Genomic DNA, 19072 nt, shown 5'->3' on the forward strand with positions numbered 1-19072 from the left:
AAGGAAATATAAGCTTTTACAAGAGTAAACACCCAAAGATAACCCCTCATTTGGTATAGAATTTCCCCGCTTTAGCAAAAGCCACTCTGCAGCCTCCCCCGTGGGGAGTCACGTGGCAGGCAACACCATCGCCCAGGCCCCGGAAATCCCGAACGGTTCCTCTTCAGACCTCCTCGTTATCAAAGCACCACTCGGTCTGGATGAATGCCGCAAGGGACAATGTTTGGATGATGCAAGATCACCAGTCTCCGCCACAGCCCTCTGTGGATGAGCCGGGCCCCAAGCGAAACAAACGGCCTCGCGCTGCGCAAGCCTGCGATCGCTGCAGGTTGAAGAAGTATAAGTGCGACGAGCAGTATCCATGCTCGCATTGTAAAAGTAGGGGTTTCCCTTCCTGTAATAACGCTGATCAAAGTATGAGTCTTACTCTTTTTCTCTAGAGAGCCAGCTCAATTGCGTGTACCAGGGAACTTACCGTGAGCGCGAGAGCAACCGATCTGCAAGGTATTTTCTCTCTTTGGATGTTCCAATTTCCTTTCTTCCAAGCTTCATAGATGGAGATTTTTCGTCCTTCTTGAACCCCAGCCAGGAAACTGACCCTTGTGCAGCTATGTCGTCAACCTCGAGAAGAAAGTAGAGGAGTTGACATCCAAGCTTCGCCTTGCCGAGGCACAGTCAACAACATCTCCTCAGAGCTCAATAGTACCGACCACCCAACCAACATTTCCAGTTCCAGCTGAGACAACCCCATGCTCACTGCCTCGGAATGATTCCACTCCTCATGACAGCGCCAAACTGGCCGGGGACGTTCAGGAAGACTCTGCCGAGAGTGCAGACAATGAGATCAGCGAATTCAACCACCATACTAACGGCATTGAATTCCACGGCAGCACATCATCTGCTGCACTCATCGGGCACCTCAAGAAAGCCCGTGACACCAAACCGCGCGAGAGGCAGCACCCTCGTGCGGCTGAATCCTCACTGATCTCGACGCTCCACAACCCGAGCTTCTCCCCATCTTGTACCACCGGCCCAAGCCAGACCTTGTCGATCGAGCAGCAGAATTACTACTTTGATCAGGCACATGTGTTCATGAATGGATACTTTGAGAACATCCACTTCATCCACCCGTTTATTGATAAAGAGGAATTTCTTCTTCGGGCCAACGATCTTTGGTTTAACCGGGCACATACCCCCGAGCCCAGCTTTGTTGCTTTGTATTTAAGTGTGCTGTCGTTTGGGGCTCTGGTGCGCGTGTGGGATGAAAGTACCCTTGCTGGTCTCGGGCGCTTTCGATGGAGCCGCAAGTTGTTTGGAGAGGCGCAGGTCTATTTGAACTCTCTACGTTTCTCGAATGACCTGGAAACAGTACAATGTCTTTACTTCATGGTATGTACTGCCACTCGAGCACCTCGATATGGGGTTTGTCTCTAATGTGGCGCAGGCCAAAATATGCCAGAACGAACTCAATCCGAATTGTGAGTCCTCTGTACACCTGGCCTTCTTGTGACCATGTTTCTAACTAATTTTCTTAAGTGGCGTATATGTATCTCGGATTAGCTGTGCGTACTTGTCTTTCTGCTGGCTTCAACCGGGATGTTCGACCGAATGACCAGCGGTCAGGCTGGATATCCAAGACTTGGTGGTAGGTCCTGGTTGCATGGTGGTCTTTCAACTTTTTTCTAACGTATTACCTTCACAGGGGTATCTTTTCTTTAGAAATGTAAGTGTAATTTTGTTGCTAAGAAATTATCAACCGTCTTTTGCGCAGACGAGCTTTCTCTTTTCTTTTCTTTATACTGACCCAGTTTTAGAGAGATGAGCTTCTCAGTCGGGCGACCAGATACGCTTGGAATGGACGAATACCACAACCGTGCCATCCCCGAGCGAGATGACTCGGAATTTGCCATTATCCCCTGGATGATCGACTTTGCCCAGATCATTCGCCGGGTGTCGGTTCAGATCTACCACTCTCGCATAACTCTGCAAGAGAAATTGCAACTTGCCCTGCAAATCGAAATGGAGATGGATCGCTGGCTAGCACGACTACCGGAGAAGATCAAGCCAGATATTGGCGGGTACAGGCTATCTCGAAGCGCACTGCGGGATCCTAAGTGGGCTCGCCGGCAACGACTTGTGCTGGGAATCCGTATGTACTATTTTGTTTCATTGCATGGATATTGAAAGAGCAAGCTAATTCTTGATGTAACTCCAGGATATTATAATGTGAAGATGCTGCTCTTCAGACCATTTCTCAGTCACTTCACCCGCAAACTGCGACATCCTCCCAGTGAGCTGGAAGAAACGATTACTAAATGCCTAGACTCGGCGATGAAAAGCATTGAAGTGGTCCACGATATCTACCGAGTGCATACATTCTTCCGATGCTGGTATGTTTTATCAACGAGATTTGGATTGACAGATTAGAACTGAAACTGACTCTTCCGCAGGTGGTATAACACAACCTATGTCATGTTCGCCACATCCACTCTTCTCCTCCCCATGTCCAAACTCGGCATGTGCGCCGAGACCATGACTCTGCTCCGGTCCGTGGAAATGGCCGTGGAGATCCTCGAAGCAATGGAGGAATCCGTTGTAGCTAGGAAGTCTGTTGAAATTATCCGCCAATACTTGCGAGAATTCAAAGCCTCGGGTGCACAGCAGCCGACTGCGGGTGACGCTGAGAACAATGAGGAATTGCCGTCGTCGGCTGAACCGGGGGCTGCACAGCCTGGGTTTGATATTCCGGTATGTGGATGATACCCCTTCATGGATGTGCTTCAGTGCTCTGACCGTGACTTCTAGGAATGGGCCTATGGCTTTGGGTTTCCGGACTACTCGTTCGAAGGAATTGCCCGACTATTTGACGATATTGGTGGGCTTCCTATGCTGGATCCATAGTTTTTTTTTTTTTGAATATGCTTTTGGGGTGACTCCTGCTGCAACATGATTGTTTTTTCTGCGTATATGTCTCTTCTACAATCTTCATGGAACCACTGCCAGAAAAGAGATTCTATTCACATCCCTCATCATTATAATATCTGACAAAAAGACGACCACTGACTAGAACGTTGGGCAAATGAGTTTGGATGACTCGCCACGGCATTCTCAACTTCCTGAATGGCATCATATCCGTACAGCCACGGCTGCACCTCCGGGCACGTCCTAAAAAATACAATTAGTCGATGAGCAACACGAGTCAAGAAAAGGAACGAAACTACCATCGACTGGGAAATGCGCCTTTGATATCTTTACCCAGCTGCGAGAGAAAGATTTCGTCTCTCTTTATTTGTTCCTCGCCATCGCGCATATGGAAATCATGTCGCTGATTAAACCACAACGTGAGCAAAATAAATCACTTTAGCTATGGCTCAATGGCCAAGGTGCCTACCTGCTTGAATGTCTCCCGAACAATGGCCTCTCCTCTCGACTTTCGCAGGCTTTCATAAAGCCGTAAGATGTGAGGAAGCTGTGTTTTGTTCTTCATATGCCCTAATAGCAGACCCAGCACTGCGCCATCTTCCAAGGATGAATTGGCGCCCTGGGCTAGGTATGGGAGCATCGGGTGACAAGAGTCTCCACTGTTTGCATTTTGTTAGTGAGATTGGTTATATAAAAGTGCTGGACGAGGGGGAGGTACATAAACACAAGATTTGAGGCATCGTTTACCCATTTCTCCATTTCGCCATCTGCAGGGATATCAGCTCTGACATCTCAAGCACGACCTGGCCATCCAATCCAAAAACTTACGATGCATCAGTCTCCACTTGTCGACGCTGGTAACATAGTTCAGGAACCGGTTCAAGCTGCGCCAAGCTATCAGCCATCGCATAGAAAATCTGATGGTGGTACTGGTACTCCTCACATCGGATCCCAGCCCACGAAAAGCTCTCGCATCTCGTCCACCGACCCAGCCTGCCTCGACACTCCGGGCGGCAGGGTGTCTGGTACCAGCAAAACAATATTAAACATCTTCCCGCCGCGAATGGAATAAGCCACCGCATGAGCCCCAGGCCCAACCCAAAAATGGACCTCGGGATTCTCAACGAGCGCCCTAAGATCCGGGTCCGAGATCTGGTCAGCAGTCAAGACAATCCGATACGCCAGATCGCCCGTCGGAAGCGGTTCATCCTTCTGTCCCATGAAAGCCTCACGACACCTGGACCATAGCCCATCGGCAGCGATGATCAAGTCACCGGCATACTGGTTGCAAGCGAGGGTGTGCACAGTCACCGAATCAAAGTCGACCCGCTCAACCTTCTCATTGAGCTGAAAACGAACACCCAGCTCCTGTGCTCGCGCAAACAGCGCCTGCTGCAAATCGACGCGATGCAGATCCACAAAGGGCGCATTATACTTGCGCCGGATATTCTGGTCAAACCCGCTCTCGTGTGCCAGGATCTGGCCCGAGTAACGGTGCACGGTGACTTTTGTTGGTTCAGCTGCTGCTTCCCATATGGATGTTGGGAGTTCCCAGTACTGTAACAGTCGTGATGCGTTGGGCGTGATTTGTAGCCCTGCGCCGACTTCTGCCAGCTCTTTGGCTTGCTCGATTACCTGGACTTTGTGGCCGGATAGCGCGGCTGAGATTGCGGCGGCTATGCCGCTCAGGCCGGCGCCGACGACTATTATGCGAAGACGTGCTTCTTCTGGCACCTGTGAGTAGTTTATTAGCAGTGGTGCGTAGTGGATTGTTTTGTTTGGGTCATACCATCTTTTATCGTGTTGATTGGAGTTCGACCCGTTATAGAATTGATTGAAACAGGGGACAAGGCTTTTCCAGCAATGGGTAAATAAAGATAGAGCAGCAGTAGCTCTTTAATGTCCGATATTTTCTAATAAAGACCGAGGCCGAGTGAGCCTTGTCACAGGAGCTGTCTACGGAATGGCCGGGCTGCTTCATCACCGAAGCCCCACGGCTCGGGAATACCGACAGTCTCGGATTTTCCATGCTACTCAAGTGGTTACTTAGTTGTTTGATCCCCAATCCAAATATAACTTATCTCTATCTCCGCAACTTTCCGCCAAGTGCTGGTTACTTCTGCGGTATAAATCACAGAGCGTGGGGAGATCCCGAATAGTCTGAGGAAATAAACCATGGACCAGCAACCAAGGCTGAGGGGGGGGGGGGGGCTCCTCCATCAGTTTAGCAGCAGTGAAAATAGATTATTCTTACAGATCTCCAGTTTTCTGTCATGGGTGTTTCATGTCTAGATTTTGAGACGCAGTGATCGGCTATGATGATGAAACTATACAGGTGGAAGCTGAGAAACCACCTCCACTGTAGGTATAGCGAATCAACCAAGAGAGCCAAGAGCATCAAAGGACGGAACATAGACGAGATAGATAAAAGTGATCTGGCATCTATTTTTCTAATTCAATCAAGTCTTTCATTCAAAAGACCCAAAAGCATGACATGACATTCTGATATTTGCCCTGACCCCAACGTCTGATCGCGTACATAGCGACGAAAACCCTCAAGCCCATAGAAAAAACTCCAAATCCAAAGTGACATCAATGAAAAAGGGGCTCTTTCTCATCTTGTATATCATGACCATCGCCCTCTCTCCCGAAGCCGTCAACCATCAAATACATTCCAATATATGCACTGAACGGAAGGGGAAAGGATAAGAAACAAGAAAAAATACGGAATAGAGCCACAGCCAGGTGGCAGTCATATCACGTATAAGTCACGACCAAAAAATTTCATACAGTTGCCCGGCAAGCCGTTACATCTTACGGGACGTATTGGTTTCGACCTGTCCACAACTCGTCCCGTCCAACCGCTTCCAGGACCGAGTACTCCTGGGGTCCGAGTGGGAGGGGTATGAAGTAGACGAGCTCCGGCTTAACGAGCTTGGTGATGACGGCACAGATGAGCCAGGTGTAGTGTTTGCTGTTGCCGATGCACTGCTGGCCTGGCTGGCTCGCACGGCGGCAGCTGCGGCGGCGGGGTTGCAGTGCGCGCAGACGAAGATGTTGAAGCCGCGGCCGTCGCAGCTTGTGCAAATTGATCCTCTGCTGTATTATAAGCATATGAGAGACGGGATGGCTGGAATATAGCAGTTTGGGGTTCGGGTTTATGTACCTTGGGGCATTGCCAGCGCAGCTCCGGCAGGTAAGGACGGTTCGTCCGCCAATGCAAGATATATGGTCTGGGTCGAGATGGAGGATCGCGAGGGTGGAGTTGGCCATTGTATTTGATGAACTGGCGACGACGCTGACGCGATCTGGTAGATATATGTTCGCAACGATGGTGTAGATGTTCAAGATAGCCGATTATCTCGTGGGTATAGTTATATATTGCTTTCGTTCCTGGGATTCTCGTTGGATAGTCAAAATGACCTCTCTCGATCCAGGACAAAACTCGGGCTTTATCAAGTGAACAGATGCAAAGACAGGTCCCGAAATCAAGAATAGAGACCTATCAAGATCGCCGATCAGACAAGGGTATAAATCCCGCCCAGACCAAAATGGCATGAACCCGGTCAACGGTGGCAAGCTCGTTCAAGGATAGGCTCTTTTATATGTACAAGATCAATAGATGTGCCACAGAACAGATCGGGTCTGGTGTTACATTCATTCAAAGATGTCGAAATCTGTGAACGCCGAGGACTCGAAATCGTAATCGAATCCAACCGCTGGAAGATGATCAGCAGGACACAACCTGGGCAGACAGATACACACGGAGAGAGAGCCCGGTTGTTCATTGTTCAATGGCGTTGCTCGGTCATCTCGGCCTGGTAGCTACATATTTCCCGAAGAGGATCTGCCAATGACACGTCCAGGGGAGGCCGATCTGGTATTATGAAAGAACGGTGCATACACTATCTTGGGTTTAGTGGGATCCGGACCCCAGAGAGATGCATCGGAGCATTGGCACAAAGTGTTTAAAAAAAAAAAGAAAAAAAAAAAAAAAAAAGAACGTACCTAGTCTGCGGCCAAGGCACGCAGCAGGGCCACGTTCAGGGTTTCTGAAACGGGCCGAGCTGGTGGGGGTGTTTCGAGGACGTAGATCTGGTCCACTCGACTGGGACTACGTCGTGGCCGTTCAACCTCGGGTTCCCAAAAGGGCTGACCCAGGGGCCCAATGGCGGTGCATCCTATGTTGTAAGGGGTGTTCCGGTGTGCGATCCACGGGGGCATCTTCGCAGGAAGAGAATAGAAAATCAAAAGAAAGAACAGGGGGAAAAAGCCCAATGACAGGAATGATGTGACGAAAATAAAATATCTCCGCGAATCAACGCACTCCCAGCACCGAGCAGCGTCACTCAGACTCGATCAGCAGCTGGTGAAAGCGGAAAAGAAGTCCCAACCGCATGGCAGCCACCACAACCTTGTGTCACCTGCCATCAGCACAGTGGGAATGCCATCACTAGGTTTGAACAAGACGCTGTAGGCGGCCGGTCTCGGGCACGAGTCAGCACAGGATGATGGAGGGGGATCAGTCCATAAACACGGCACCCCAGACCATGAATGGGGCATTCCATCCACGGATGGCTGCAGTGGGACATGCGAGGATGACCTCATCTCGGCGATGTATAGATCACACAGGCCGGGTCCGGTGTACTGGGAACATTTGCAGATGGAAAGGTAGCATCGGTAGGACGGCAAGTCCGAAATTCGCCAGTTTCATGCTGGAGCTTACTCATTGGGACGAGATACCCTTTGCATCCTGTCTGAATTGGGCTCGAGGAGATGCGGTAATGATCAATTTACGGAGTCAGATGATCACCTGCACGATATGTGAGGACAAGGACACTAAATGAGAAGAGACCGAGGGAATATCATTCCCTTCCAGCCCAGTAAAGCATACCTACTCAGCCAATGACCTCCGCGAAGAGGTCCATACCAAGCATCAATCGTCCCGAGCAACTTCATGTGATCAAAGACGGGCCATGCAATTGATAATATGGCGTCGTCATTTGCGATTAGTGAAAAACCGGAAGACACGGGGAGAGGGATAAACAAGTTCAGCCAGTTGCGATTGGTGACGGAAATTCGAGAAATCACCTAGTTCGGCATAACGACGATCAGCACAACACCCCACGGGAGGTTGAAGAGGCAGCTTTTTTGAGAGAGATGAAACCCACAACATCCCCCAAAAATGTCGGGCTTGCCGCCAATCGCACGCCGCAATTTAGCTCCAACTCCAGCGAAGTGCCGTGGCTGCTACATCGTAGACTCCATCGCCTCACGCAGGTAACCGGCGACTGCAGCTCCACGCCAGGATAGGGTCCCCTCCAAGCCATGCGGTGGGTCCGATAGACGTGGAAGCAAGGAGCCCCCTGCCAACCGTTGAGATCCAAAGCTACTGACTCACTGTGTATGCTCCGAGCTGAAATGCTTCGAGCCGAGTCCGCTGCTCCGCAAATCGGTCGTAAGCGGATCGACCGACAGGAATCGATTTGAGCATTGCCGAGAATCTTTTCCTCCTCATTTTGCGGACTCCTTCGGAGTATCCACCAAGGTTGTGACGCCATCTGACCAAAACTATAGATCGGGCCAAGAACAAGTCTCACATATGCTGCGAGTCCCAAAGTAAATGGGAAATTCTCCGCTCGTGATTTGAGGCCATTCAACCGGTCCCGGCAACTTGCATGAATCCTGGAGCCAAAGAATATGAGGGCTCTCTCTACACTGCTTGTTCGACCTGTTTGAATGTGTGAGTGGGCCTGCAGCCAACCCTACCCCATCACGCGCTAAGCCCGGATTCCAACTTGAACTGGGATCGTGGTCCTCGTACTGGCGGCAGCCTGCCTTGTGTTGATGATGCACCTGGAAGGAATCCCACCCATGTCTCAAAATGGCTATGTGAGACTCCCGGGGCTGGAGCGAAAGAAGAGATCGGCAGCGTGGAATGCCCCATCGTGTTCTTCCATCCCTCGATGTTGCTTTTGATCCTTTTCTTCTTCCCCCAAAACTGCGGCTGGTGTCACCGTTGAACCCCGAGATCCCCGAGCAACAAAGTCTCGCCTGATACGTGGCACAGAGGGAGTCAAGCCTGCGAGAGAAGGTCAGCTGACATCGAGATGTGCGAGTGCTGCAGTTCGATTGTCATCCGTCATCTTCTATCTTGTGGTCGGCTTTGGTGGTGTTTCTGACTGCCAGGCACGGCCAACTGGATATCAGTCTCAGCACTCCGCTTGACTAAATGCGAGGAGCTGGCTGGCCGCGAGAACACAGAACAAGTTTCTGTACCTGCAATTCCTCGAAGTCTTCCTCGGCATTCGCAAAATGCAGCCAAAACTTGCCAGTCATAATGGGAAGATTGACAAATCAACCCTCCAAATCGCAGTACGAACGATTCAAGAAAAGCTCACATGCCTCGAAATTCAGGCTCTAGCCATTAAACACAACACCCTCGGTTCCGGCCCGATGATATCACGGTGCGCTTTGAAAGGAACCTACCTGAGACAAGCGGTACCTGACAGAGGTCTAAGAGAATCTGTCACGAGCATGGAATGAAGGAGATCATAGATGGAAGATGGTAAGAGCAGAAACGAAATTCATCGATTGGCATTCTCACTACCCATTAGGTCTGCATGATCATTTCACCGTTAAAAAACAAGAAACCCGAGTAAAAGCAAGAAAGAAAAAACGCCACAAGGCATTCCACCCATCCGCTCATTGTCTTGTCTGAAATTCAAAGCCACCGTAGAAGGAGAAAAGCAAGATATGAAAGGGGAAAAAGCATAATGTCATTCGGCCCGAACGCCTTAGCCATGGCCACCCTTCCCATGACATGGTTCTGAACAAGGCAGGACGGTGCGTAGATCAGGAGGCAGCCTGGCGGAAATAGCAAGGTAAAAAAGAAAGGAATTGGTTCACGTGTCAAGAGTGAAGAGGGCATTCGAGACACCCTTCGAGACATGAACATCAAGAGGCTCGTGCTGCAAACTGGTGCTTGGGTAAAGAGCCATGAAACTCCACCAACGAACGAGATAGTAACCCCAGAAACGCCTATCGTCCACCTGTAAATCAAAATCGCCGCCGGGGCTGAAAAATAAAAAAAAGGGCAATCTCTCAAGTGTTTCGAGAGTGGTGGGATCGCCTAACTAGCTGAAGTAGTCCGGTGGCAAAGCTGCCAAAGCAGCGATGGTGCCCAAACCGCCAAGCACGGCACTAATGATGGCAGTCGCAGCATGGCTCGCAAGATTCCTGGAAAGAGACGAGTGGCCTGGCTTGACTCGCTTCCGCGGAGGCTCGCTCTCGGAGAGTGCTGAACTAATGGCGTCGGCAATGTCAGACTCGGAGGAAGCCTGTAATTCACTGGGGTCCATCTCTGACTCCATTTCGGGGGCCTTGCGTTTCAGTGAACCCTTCAGGGCTGGAGTTTGTTCCTGGTTGATCTGCAGTTTAGGCGTAGTGATCTTTGCCTTGGCAAAAGGCCCATCGCTGTATGAAACATGTGGAGTAATTGACCGGGACAAAGCAAATGCTGGATCCACATTTTCAGTGCAAGCATGAGACTCTGGATCAACTGGTGCGAGCACACGAGTAACAGGATACTGGGGAAAACGGGCTCTGGGGTCGGTCAAGGCCGTACCGTCGGCGTTCGATGCGGCAGGCTTAGGCCCTGTAGACGAAGTTTTGTCGCTCTCCGTCGTCTCACTCGATATGGGTGACGTCGCGGTATCTCGTGTAAGCTTGGCTGGATCAATAAATGCCTCCTCATCATGGCCGGCATTTTCATCATCGGAATTGCCGTCAGACTTGAATTCAAGCGCAAGGGCTGTTTCCGTGTAAAGCCCCGCGATCTCAGCGCGAGATGCTAAATCGTTAAAGGAATGCGATGAATCCTCGTCTTCTGAGTCTTCTAGATGTTCTGAGACTGACACATCGATTGACGATGCATCAGAATCCCAGTCGGGATCTTCTTCCTCGTCCAAGTCAAACCGCCCAGTACCCTTCACGAAAGGCGCCTCGATGAATTCAGGGTCGCAGTGCGGCGTTCCCTCGCGGCAGTTCTGCCCGAACAACTCAGGTAGCCAGGCCGGAACAATCCAGCATTTGTTCCAGTCCTCAATGGCAGACTCGTGTTGAAATTGAGACTTCACATCTTCGCTGATAAACTCTAGTGGCTTTTCGACCAGCCACCACCCGCGTGGAAAGCCGTTGCCTTCCTCCCAGATAACCCAGTATTTTCTTGTGTCCACAAACCAATATTGAAGACCCACTTCAGACACCGCATGGAAATTGACATCGGAATGCTCGGGGCTCAATTGCCATGCGCATTCTGTTCCAGTGATAGGCTTGTCCTTTGGGTCGTCGCCAACAAAATAGGTATTTTCGGGCACGAAGCACCGTCGCGCAGCATGAATAATCTGCTCTTCTGGGTCAATGTTGGGCAAGCTATCACATTCGCCCCATCGAATGTCCGCTGCACGCATGAAGCCTGGCTTTAGCATTACCCAATCTTCGAAGCCTTTCTCTGGAACGTCATAATAAATCTCTGGAGCATTGCGGTAAGTTTCCTTGGGGGAAGCCGTCCTCAGAGCATCGGACTGGGTGGGTGTCTCCATGGGTGTTGAGAGGCCAGCACTTTTCGTTTGAATCGACTCCTCTGGCTCAGTCCCACTCTTGTCGGTGCATTTTGGTAGCTCTGCTTCCACCTTTGCTTCAATGGCACCGGTGATGTTCAATCTTGACGAAGGGAGCAGCCAGAAATTAGGTCGGGATTTCGCATCGCTGGAACTCGAGGGAAGTTCATCCGAGGTGTCCGAATGCTCGCCGGGGATGGCATCGACTTCGTTGCTAAGCGAGCCCGTGGAGACATCATCTTCACTTTCTTCGTCTTCGGGAACACAAAATGTGTTTGTAGATGTCTTCGACTTCGAGCCGTCCACTGAAGAATCCGGAGTCTGCTCCTGACTGCTGATGACAATGTTAGAAACAAGCGTGTGATACTGCAGTGGGAGATTTTCGTACTGGGTATGAGGCCAGTCGATATGACAGCGTACCGAGAACGCCGGGAACACTTCTAGGAGATGTTAACAACAAAATTAATACAACTGAATCAGGAAGACCTACCGTCAAAGCGGTTGACATCGACACCAAACCGTAGCAGATCCCCACTGAGTAATGGGGTCTTCTCGCCAGTTACCATCTTGGCGTTATTCAACCATGTTCCGTGCGTGGATTCATAGTCGCAGATATAGACGGTCTGGAAACAATGAATTTAGCAATATACCAAAAGGGAAATGCTTAAAAGCAGGGCAGCAGTGGTTCTAACTCACTCTCGTTTTAGCGCAGAAGCTCAACTCGGCATGCTCTCGAGACATAACTCGAGAATCAAACCAGCCATTTTCTTTGGCTGGGAAACGATTCTTGATCTCACGCCGGGAGGCGCGCCCGATAGAAACATTTGGGTTGTCTTCCGAGAGGGTGATAGTGCGCAGCGGGGGAGTATCTGCGAATAGGGGGACGAGGGACACGCTGACTAGAGAGCAGCAATATCAGCCGATATATCATGAAGAAGTAAGGTTGACAACACCCCAGAAATATTCCAGAAAGACACTAACCCTGTTCACCAGGCATATTGAGATACTTGACAACAGCTCAAAAGTGTCTTGGGGGCAAGGTTTCGAAGTCGGATGAGGAAGAAGAGGCACCGCCGCCTGGGCGATAAGGTCGATCAGGAAGGTGAGCGAGACACACGCGGAAGATGGCAGCGGCTAGATGCAGGATGCGGTCAGCAAATAGGTGAGAAGGGCAAGATACTCAGCATGATCGAAAACTCCACAGTTGATGAAGTCAAATGCTTGAGAGGCTGGAGATGGTTGTAGCTTACCCGGGTAATCCAGGCTGGATGCGATCACCAGTATCACATCAACTGAGCCCACTGAAGACGGCAGATTGTAAAGACTTTGTGAAAAATAGGAAGAGACGAAGATGGGAGATCGAGGAACGATGGGGGAGGAAGGAACGAGGAAGGAAGAGAGAGAAGAGGGAAGAGGGGTAGATGATGAATCAGGTTGAGGTCAAGTCGCAGCCTGCACGGTCCTGATTGCTGGACAGTGTTTCCTGGCCCCGTTTCCACTTGACAAAAGGCTACAAATCAAGCAAAAATGAATTTGTCTTTTTCCTAGAGTCAAGGCCGGGCATCAAGCCACCGGAAGGTCAGGCAGGATGATGTATGAAAGACACGATAAGGCAGATAAGCCCCGTGACAAGGCGATCACCGTGAGACCACACCAAGTCGGAAGAGTAGGATATAGGCTATAGAAGAGCAGCTGGAGAAGACTATTAGAGAAAGCAAACTGACGTGAAAGAAGACAAAGTCCAAAATACGATGACTGTCTCTTCTGTTATTCTGAAGGGCCCCGATAAGAGGTGGGTCAGCTGATGTGGGGCAGGCACGTCATGGTAAGCCGCACACTGCATACCTGGGCAGTTTATATAGATAGATAGATCGAGGAAAGTAAGAATATTCTAAGTTGGATAGGTTTATAGCTATAACACCATTTCAAATAATATTTTTCGAAACATCTTGAATACCCTTTCCTTATAGTTTAGAATCACTACTTCATATAGTAGCTAATATACTTAAAAATAGTTTACTATTCATGTTTTCTACTGATAGGTACACTCTTAATAGTAACCTAGTTCTTTTTTTCTTTAAAAAAAAAAAAAGGAAAGAAAGAAAGAAAGAAACCAACACAATCTACCGCCATGTTGACCAGCTTATTTAGAGGAACTGGTTCAACCCATGACAGCAAGTCCAGTCAAAGAAGAGACATTTTCCCCCTTAAACCATTCCAAAGGGGTTCTTGTAATGGCTATCATAATTAAAATAAGCCGCCTCGACTCTCCAGGCTACTAGAAATGGCATTTATTATTGAATACAAGACCCACAAAACCAAGACATAGCACTTGCCAACCACTGGAAAGCAAGGTTTTTCTAGACACTATGTTTTGCCATAACCTAAGGAATTAAACAAGCTCCACTGCAATACGAAGAGCATATTCCATTTCCGTAACATGCTCTTCGCTATATTCCATATGCAGGTCCAATATTAAGTAGAAGGACGCTTCATAAATCAACAGTCAAGGCTGGACTAAGCGTTCTAAAATAGTATATAAGCACAATGCCTCAAATAAGGAAAGTATGAGTTTCACATTGATGCCTCATCAGAAACAGCCCATGTACAATCGTGCCTTGATTCTCATGACTGCCGTGCAAATGGAGTGGAATGGTTCTTATACAAGATACTCGAGTCAAGGACTTGACCATTGTCCGACCTTATGAACGACACTTGCAAGCGATGCTCATCCAGGAAATGCAAAGTGCTATAGCTGTAATGGTCCATGTAGATCCACGCGGCAAATGACGGCGCCTCCTCCACGGGCAGAGCCCCTTCAACATTACCAGCACCTCCGCAAATAATATACATCGGAGCGGTGGGATTCCTCAGCCTTTGCGGTCACCCCGGCCCTTGTAAACCGGGTAGAAGCGCTGCGAGTTATGGACATGGCCGAAAAGGCCGAGGTCCACGCCATAGGTGTAGAGTAGATCCTCAAAGGCTTCCTGGCAACTCTTGCAGGTGAGTGATGGATTCGCCGCGTACTAAGGTCGGTGCCCGGCCACAATAAGCCATGGCGTGATCCGGCAGTCCACGCTCGCTGAATCGGCAGCGAGAAACCTGATCTGCTGGTGTGGCATTCCGAATCAGTCACTGGATACATATGGGGCCTTGGTGAAGTCGGTCTCGGTGTCGATCACCACAATATGAGCCATACCATATTTAAAAAGAATACCAGAATGGACGTTTTGCGAGAATCCTCGCCTTGGCGGCTAGTTCCTGGGCGGTCATATTGGCTGAGGAAGATTCAACGGCACGCGGCATCATGCCCTTGCCGAATCAGCGCATGAATCCGCAAAGTCTTTCTGTCCTTCCGGGCAAGCGTCGGCGCTTTGACCAGACTTGCAGTTGGCATCGTGGTTTCCAGGGGCTGCCATGTACGACTTCCGCCCAGAAATGGGGGCGGGCTGGTCATAGAACAGTTATCTTTAGTACTGAACCCGGATCCGTTCGGTGTTTGTGGAGTGATGGCGCGGCGCTTACCAAAGGCTCGGCTTGGGGGGGTTACTCTTGGCGAATGACCGGCTTACCTACCTTCCCCAACCATCGCTCTTTCCAACCGGTCTTGTCGGTCTTGTCTTTTCTGAGTCCCAGCCAAACCACCGTGCATGCGTGGCGTTTGGGGTCGGAAATGGTGGGGGGATGGTGGTACCTCACTTCGGGGTGCGACTACATTTCACCCTCTTTCTTCCGACGGTTCATGAAAGAACACTCTATCACTCTTCCAACTACTCTCACTGGTATTGCGGACCTACATTACCTTCAGGCAAATCTCGTCGAGGTCGACATTGATACTTCAGACACTAGGTATATGGCGAAATGGGATACGAATTTGCTTTACTGACTCGTGTTCCCATTAGCGAAGAAAAACCTGCATCGTCATAGTGGATCTTGAACCATCGATAGGGTCTATGCACCAGATAGCATCTCAGGGGTGGCTGGCTTGGTGCAACAAGATAAGTAAAATCGCATTTCCTTCTGCACATGAGGCAATTGCTGCGCCGCAAAGGATCCAGGTGTCATTGGTCGGGATGTTTGTGGGTTAGCTGAGCAATTTGTGATTAGAATGGAATTGGAAATTCAGCGAAAATTTTTCGACATCATTTCTGGGCGACAAGACCTTGGCGGCGTCCCACAAAAAGATGTACGGGGGGCGAAATGGAGCATGAACGCTTTCAGTTATACATTGACCGAAACCAGAATTCAAAATTTGTCTAATTGACATGGCATTTTACCAACAGGAAAAAGAGATCAAATGGCTATATGAATGATGGCTATCTTATAGTGATCATTTGGAGCTGGAAACTCGGGAAGGTGATGCATGCAAGATCCGAATGAACCTTCAACTACAGTAGACTCATGAAAATTTGAGTCGAATTAAGAGGCGCGCCACAACGGTAAAACCGTCCGCCCATGAAGGGTCTGCCATGGACCATCGCGGGGGAAAGGAGAGAAAAGTGTTAAATGAAATCATATCCGCACGGGAAATTGGGTTTCAGATTGGCCATGCAACGCGCCAAGCGCCAAGCGCGCCCACATAATGCCAAGAACGCCCGCCAAACGCCAAGGAAAAGGCTTTCCCCGTTTCTACGCCTCGAAGACTGGAGAGCCTTCGCTGGACTTTCCAACTTGGGACCTGGCCAAGAGTACTGTGGATATGGAATTTCAAGTCGCAGTGTTGCTTGAGCGCCCCCAAATGAAGCCCCATGGGGGTGCTTCCTATAAGAGCGCGCAAATTCTTCTACTCGGGCACTTTTTTTTTTGCTCGACTACTTTCTCCCCTGCTCGCTTTAGCCTTACCCCCCCTTTTTTTGGCGGAGAGATTTTGCCTCTACCATCATTATGTGGACGACCTCCAGCGGCTTGAGTGGTCGGCCACTCCGGCTGAGCATCACCTTCGCGGCTGTCGTTGGTTTCTCGCTGTTCGGCTATAACCAAGGCATGATGGCCGGTCTCCTGAACGGTGACGAGTTTGTTAGCTCTTTTCCTATCCTCGCAATGCCTGAAAACCCGACTGCATCTGAAAAGCACTATATCGACGTTATCCGCGGTGCTGTGACATCGTGTTATGAACTTGGCTGCTTCTTCGGCGCTATGTTCTCTATGTTTTTCGGCGACAGACTCGGCCGCACCCGTCTCATCTGTCTGGGCGCCAGCGTTTTGATTCTGGGTGCTCTGATCACATCCGTTTGCTATACCGGTCATTGGGAAGTTGGTCAGTTTGTTATCGGCCGTGTGGTGTCAGGTATTGGAAATGGATTGAACACGGCCACAATCCCGGTTTGGCAATCGGAATGCTCTGGTGCCCATAACCGTGGCTTCCTGGTCTGTTTCGAGGGCGCAATGATTGCTGGTGGCACTTTCATTGCTTACTGGGTGGTCTTTGGTCTTTCACACGCTCTGGACTCGGTTCAATGGCGATTCCCCATAGCCCTTCAGATCTTCTTTGCTTTGATCGTGGCTGCTGGTGCCATAATGCTGCCGGATTCTCCATCGTGGTTCGCAAAAATGGGCCATGACAAAGAAGCCTGTGAGGTTCTTGGTAAATTGAAGGGAGCGTCTCCTGACTCTGATGAGGTGCTTCGCGATTTCAACTTCTTGAAAACGGATATCGAATCGTCTAAAAACACAGAAGCAAGTTGGAAGACTGTCTTCACATTTGGAAAGACACAGGAGTTTCAACGTCTTCTCATCGGTTGCTCTGGACAATTCTTCCAACAATTCACAGGCTGTAACGCCGCTATCTATTATTCCACGCTTCTCTTCCAAGAGAATCTTGGCATGGAAAAATATCTTTCTCTGATTATGGGTGGTGTGTTTGCAACGGTTTATGCGTTAGCAACTATCCCATCCTTTTTCATGATCGAAAAGGTTGGCCGCCGAAACCTTTATTTGATCGGTTTCCTGGGCCAAGGGCTCAGTTTCGTTATCACATTCGCTTGTTTGATTAAAGAAACCGAACAAAACTCCAAGGGTGCCGCCGTTGGAATCTTCCTCTTCATCACTTTCTTCGCGTTCACTCTCCTGCCATTACCCTGGATCTATCCACCCGAGATCAACCCTCTCCGTACTCGCACGATCGGTGCATCCGCTTCGACGTGCACGAATTGGATTTGCAATTTCGCCGTGGTCATGTTCACTCCACTTTTCGCCGGCCAGAGTCCATGGGGAGTTTATCTCTTCTTCGCTCTATTCAACTTTGTGGGCCTGATCTTTGGATTCTTCTTCTATGTCGAAACCGCTGGGCGTGAACTCGAGGAGGTCGACATCGTTTATGCTAAAGCTCATGTGGAAGGAAAGATGGCATGGAGAGTTGCCAACGACTTGCCTAAGCTTACCTTCGAAGAGATCACTCAGTACTCTCGCGAGCTGGGCCTGGATACCAATGATCATGGTGTGCATGAGAAGAATGAGGCTGGCCTCAGTAGTGAGAGTGACCAGAAGGTCGATGAGGTTCAGGAGAAGTAGGGAAGATTTTGATGATGGAATTGGTGTTGATGTGACTGAATGTTTTTATGACATTCAAGAAACGCTGTCCTACAATATTGTATTGTTCGACCGGTATTTGGATTAGAGTATTCTTGTGAATATTTCGATAAATAGATGATCGAACGAATGAACCATTCTGACGATGACTTGTACGCCAATTGCTGTGTGGGCCAATGACTCCGTTGAACTAATGTAGTTAAAAGCATTTACGACGATACGTATAACCCCAACCCCCTCAGAGATCGGGTACCCTTACGAAAAGAGGTGAGAGCATAGATAGACATATGATAATTCGTTTTTATTCTACCTTTGTAGTATTAACATCTGCCTTGATTGTGCGCAGAATATACGCAGAATAAGAAAACACAAAGACTGAGCGAGATCTATGAGTTCGTGATCAACGTTGGTATCATCAGGAAATCAAGCTATGTACATGCTATTTTTCTTTTTTTTTTTTTTTTCTGTCAGCAGGAACCTCATTTTCACAATGATCCGATGGCTATATGCTATATACTAGGGTAATTTCTAGTACGAGTAGTCTTGATTCTGCGATATGGTGCCTTTTCTTTTTGGCCTGGGCGAAATGATAGATCTGATTCTTCTTGGAGGAGATATAGTTACCAGCGCAGAGATATTTGTATTGTTTGCTATAACACCAATTGGAAATCAAATATAAATATCAGAATATGGTACCTGTTAAGCCATATATCCACAAATATATCCACAAATGACAACTCACCAATACTTGCCAAATACTCACACCTCTCCCTCTGCGCCTGTGAAACAGTCTCCATATGACTCTGATTCGTCCGAATAAACACTCGTCTATAATCACCCCAAGTTTCCCATTTCGGACTACCGAGATACCGATGGGTATTCGGATTCAAAGTTCGCACAAAACTAGCCCAATATCCCTACATCACGGGAATTATTCGTATTCGTAGTGTAACCTTGAGCCGCAACGTCAAAAACTCTGACAACAAGCATAAGCGTGCGCC

At 49.2% G+C, this 19072-nt stretch overlaps 7 protein-coding genes across 7 annotated transcripts; 2 read left to right on the plus strand and 5 right to left on the minus strand.

The window, feature by feature from the left end:
• Positions 1–200: 200 nt before the first annotated feature.
• NUU61_000893 (Zn(II)2Cys6 transcription factor) lies at positions 201–2901 on the plus strand (the record flags this gene model as incomplete). Its single annotated transcript, XM_056651476.1, has 10 exons — positions 201–378; positions 441–504; positions 609–1389; positions 1445–1478; positions 1537–1645; positions 1703–1723; positions 1815–2149; positions 2216–2390; positions 2451–2748; positions 2806–2901. 10 exons carry the CDS (start codon positions 201–203, stop codon positions 2899–2901), a joined length of 2091 nt encoding a protein of 696 aa, XP_056516326.1.
• Positions 2902–3032: 131 nt separating this feature from the next.
• On the minus strand, positions 3033–4713 carry NUU61_000894 (putative monooxygenase; the record flags this gene model as incomplete). Its single annotated transcript, XM_056651477.1, has 6 exons — positions 3033–3165; positions 3222–3325; positions 3392–3581; positions 3641–3689; positions 3751–3806; positions 3866–4713. Coding segments are annotated over 6 exons (1380 nt in total), but the record flags the coding sequence as incomplete, so codon positions are not given.
• Positions 4714–5736: 1023 nt separating this feature from the next.
• Positions 5737–6195, minus strand: NUU61_000895 (uncharacterized protein; the record flags this gene model as incomplete). Its single annotated transcript, XM_056651478.1, has 1 exon — positions 5737–6195. One exon carries the CDS (start codon positions 6193–6195, stop codon positions 5737–5739), a length of 459 nt encoding a protein of 152 aa, XP_056516328.1.
• Positions 6196–6930: 735 nt separating this feature from the next.
• Positions 6931–7146, minus strand: NUU61_000896 (uncharacterized protein; the record flags this gene model as incomplete). Its single annotated transcript, XM_056651479.1, has 1 exon — positions 6931–7146. The coding sequence occupies one exon, from the start codon at positions 7144–7146 to the stop codon at positions 6931–6933; it is 216 nt and encodes a 71-aa protein (XP_056516329.1).
• A 2912-nt stretch (positions 7147–10058) lies between these two features.
• Positions 10059–12540, minus strand: NUU61_000897 (FHA domain protein; the record flags this gene model as incomplete). Its single annotated transcript, XM_056651480.1, has 4 exons — positions 10059–11983; positions 12034–12166; positions 12240–12442; positions 12525–12540. 4 exons carry the CDS (start codon positions 12538–12540, stop codon positions 10059–10061), a joined length of 2277 nt encoding a protein of 758 aa, XP_056516330.1.
• A 1873-nt stretch (positions 12541–14413) lies between these two features.
• NUU61_000898 (Metallo-dependent phosphatase-like protein) lies at positions 14414–14600 on the minus strand (the record flags this gene model as incomplete). The annotated part of the gene is made up of 2 exons (XM_056651481.1): positions 14414–14530; positions 14571–14600. The coding sequence occupies 2 exons, from the start codon at positions 14598–14600 to the stop codon at positions 14414–14416; spliced, it is 147 nt and encodes a 48-aa protein (XP_056516331.1).
• A 1827-nt stretch (positions 14601–16427) lies between these two features.
• mfsA (glucose-inactivated glycerol proton symporter STL1) lies at positions 16428–18053 on the plus strand (the record flags this gene model as incomplete). Its single annotated transcript, XM_056651482.1, has 1 exon — positions 16428–18053. The coding sequence occupies one exon, from the start codon at positions 16428–16430 to the stop codon at positions 18051–18053; it is 1626 nt and encodes a 541-aa protein (XP_056516332.1).
• Between the last annotated feature and the right edge of the window lie 1019 nt (positions 18054–19072).

Source organism: Penicillium alfredii (genome assembly GCF_028826965.1).
Source record: "Penicillium alfredii strain IBT 34128 chromosome Unknown utg000001l_segment0_segment0, whole genome shotgun sequence".
Taxonomy (NCBI): Eukaryota; Fungi; Ascomycota; class Eurotiomycetes; order Eurotiales; family Aspergillaceae; genus Penicillium; species Penicillium alfredii.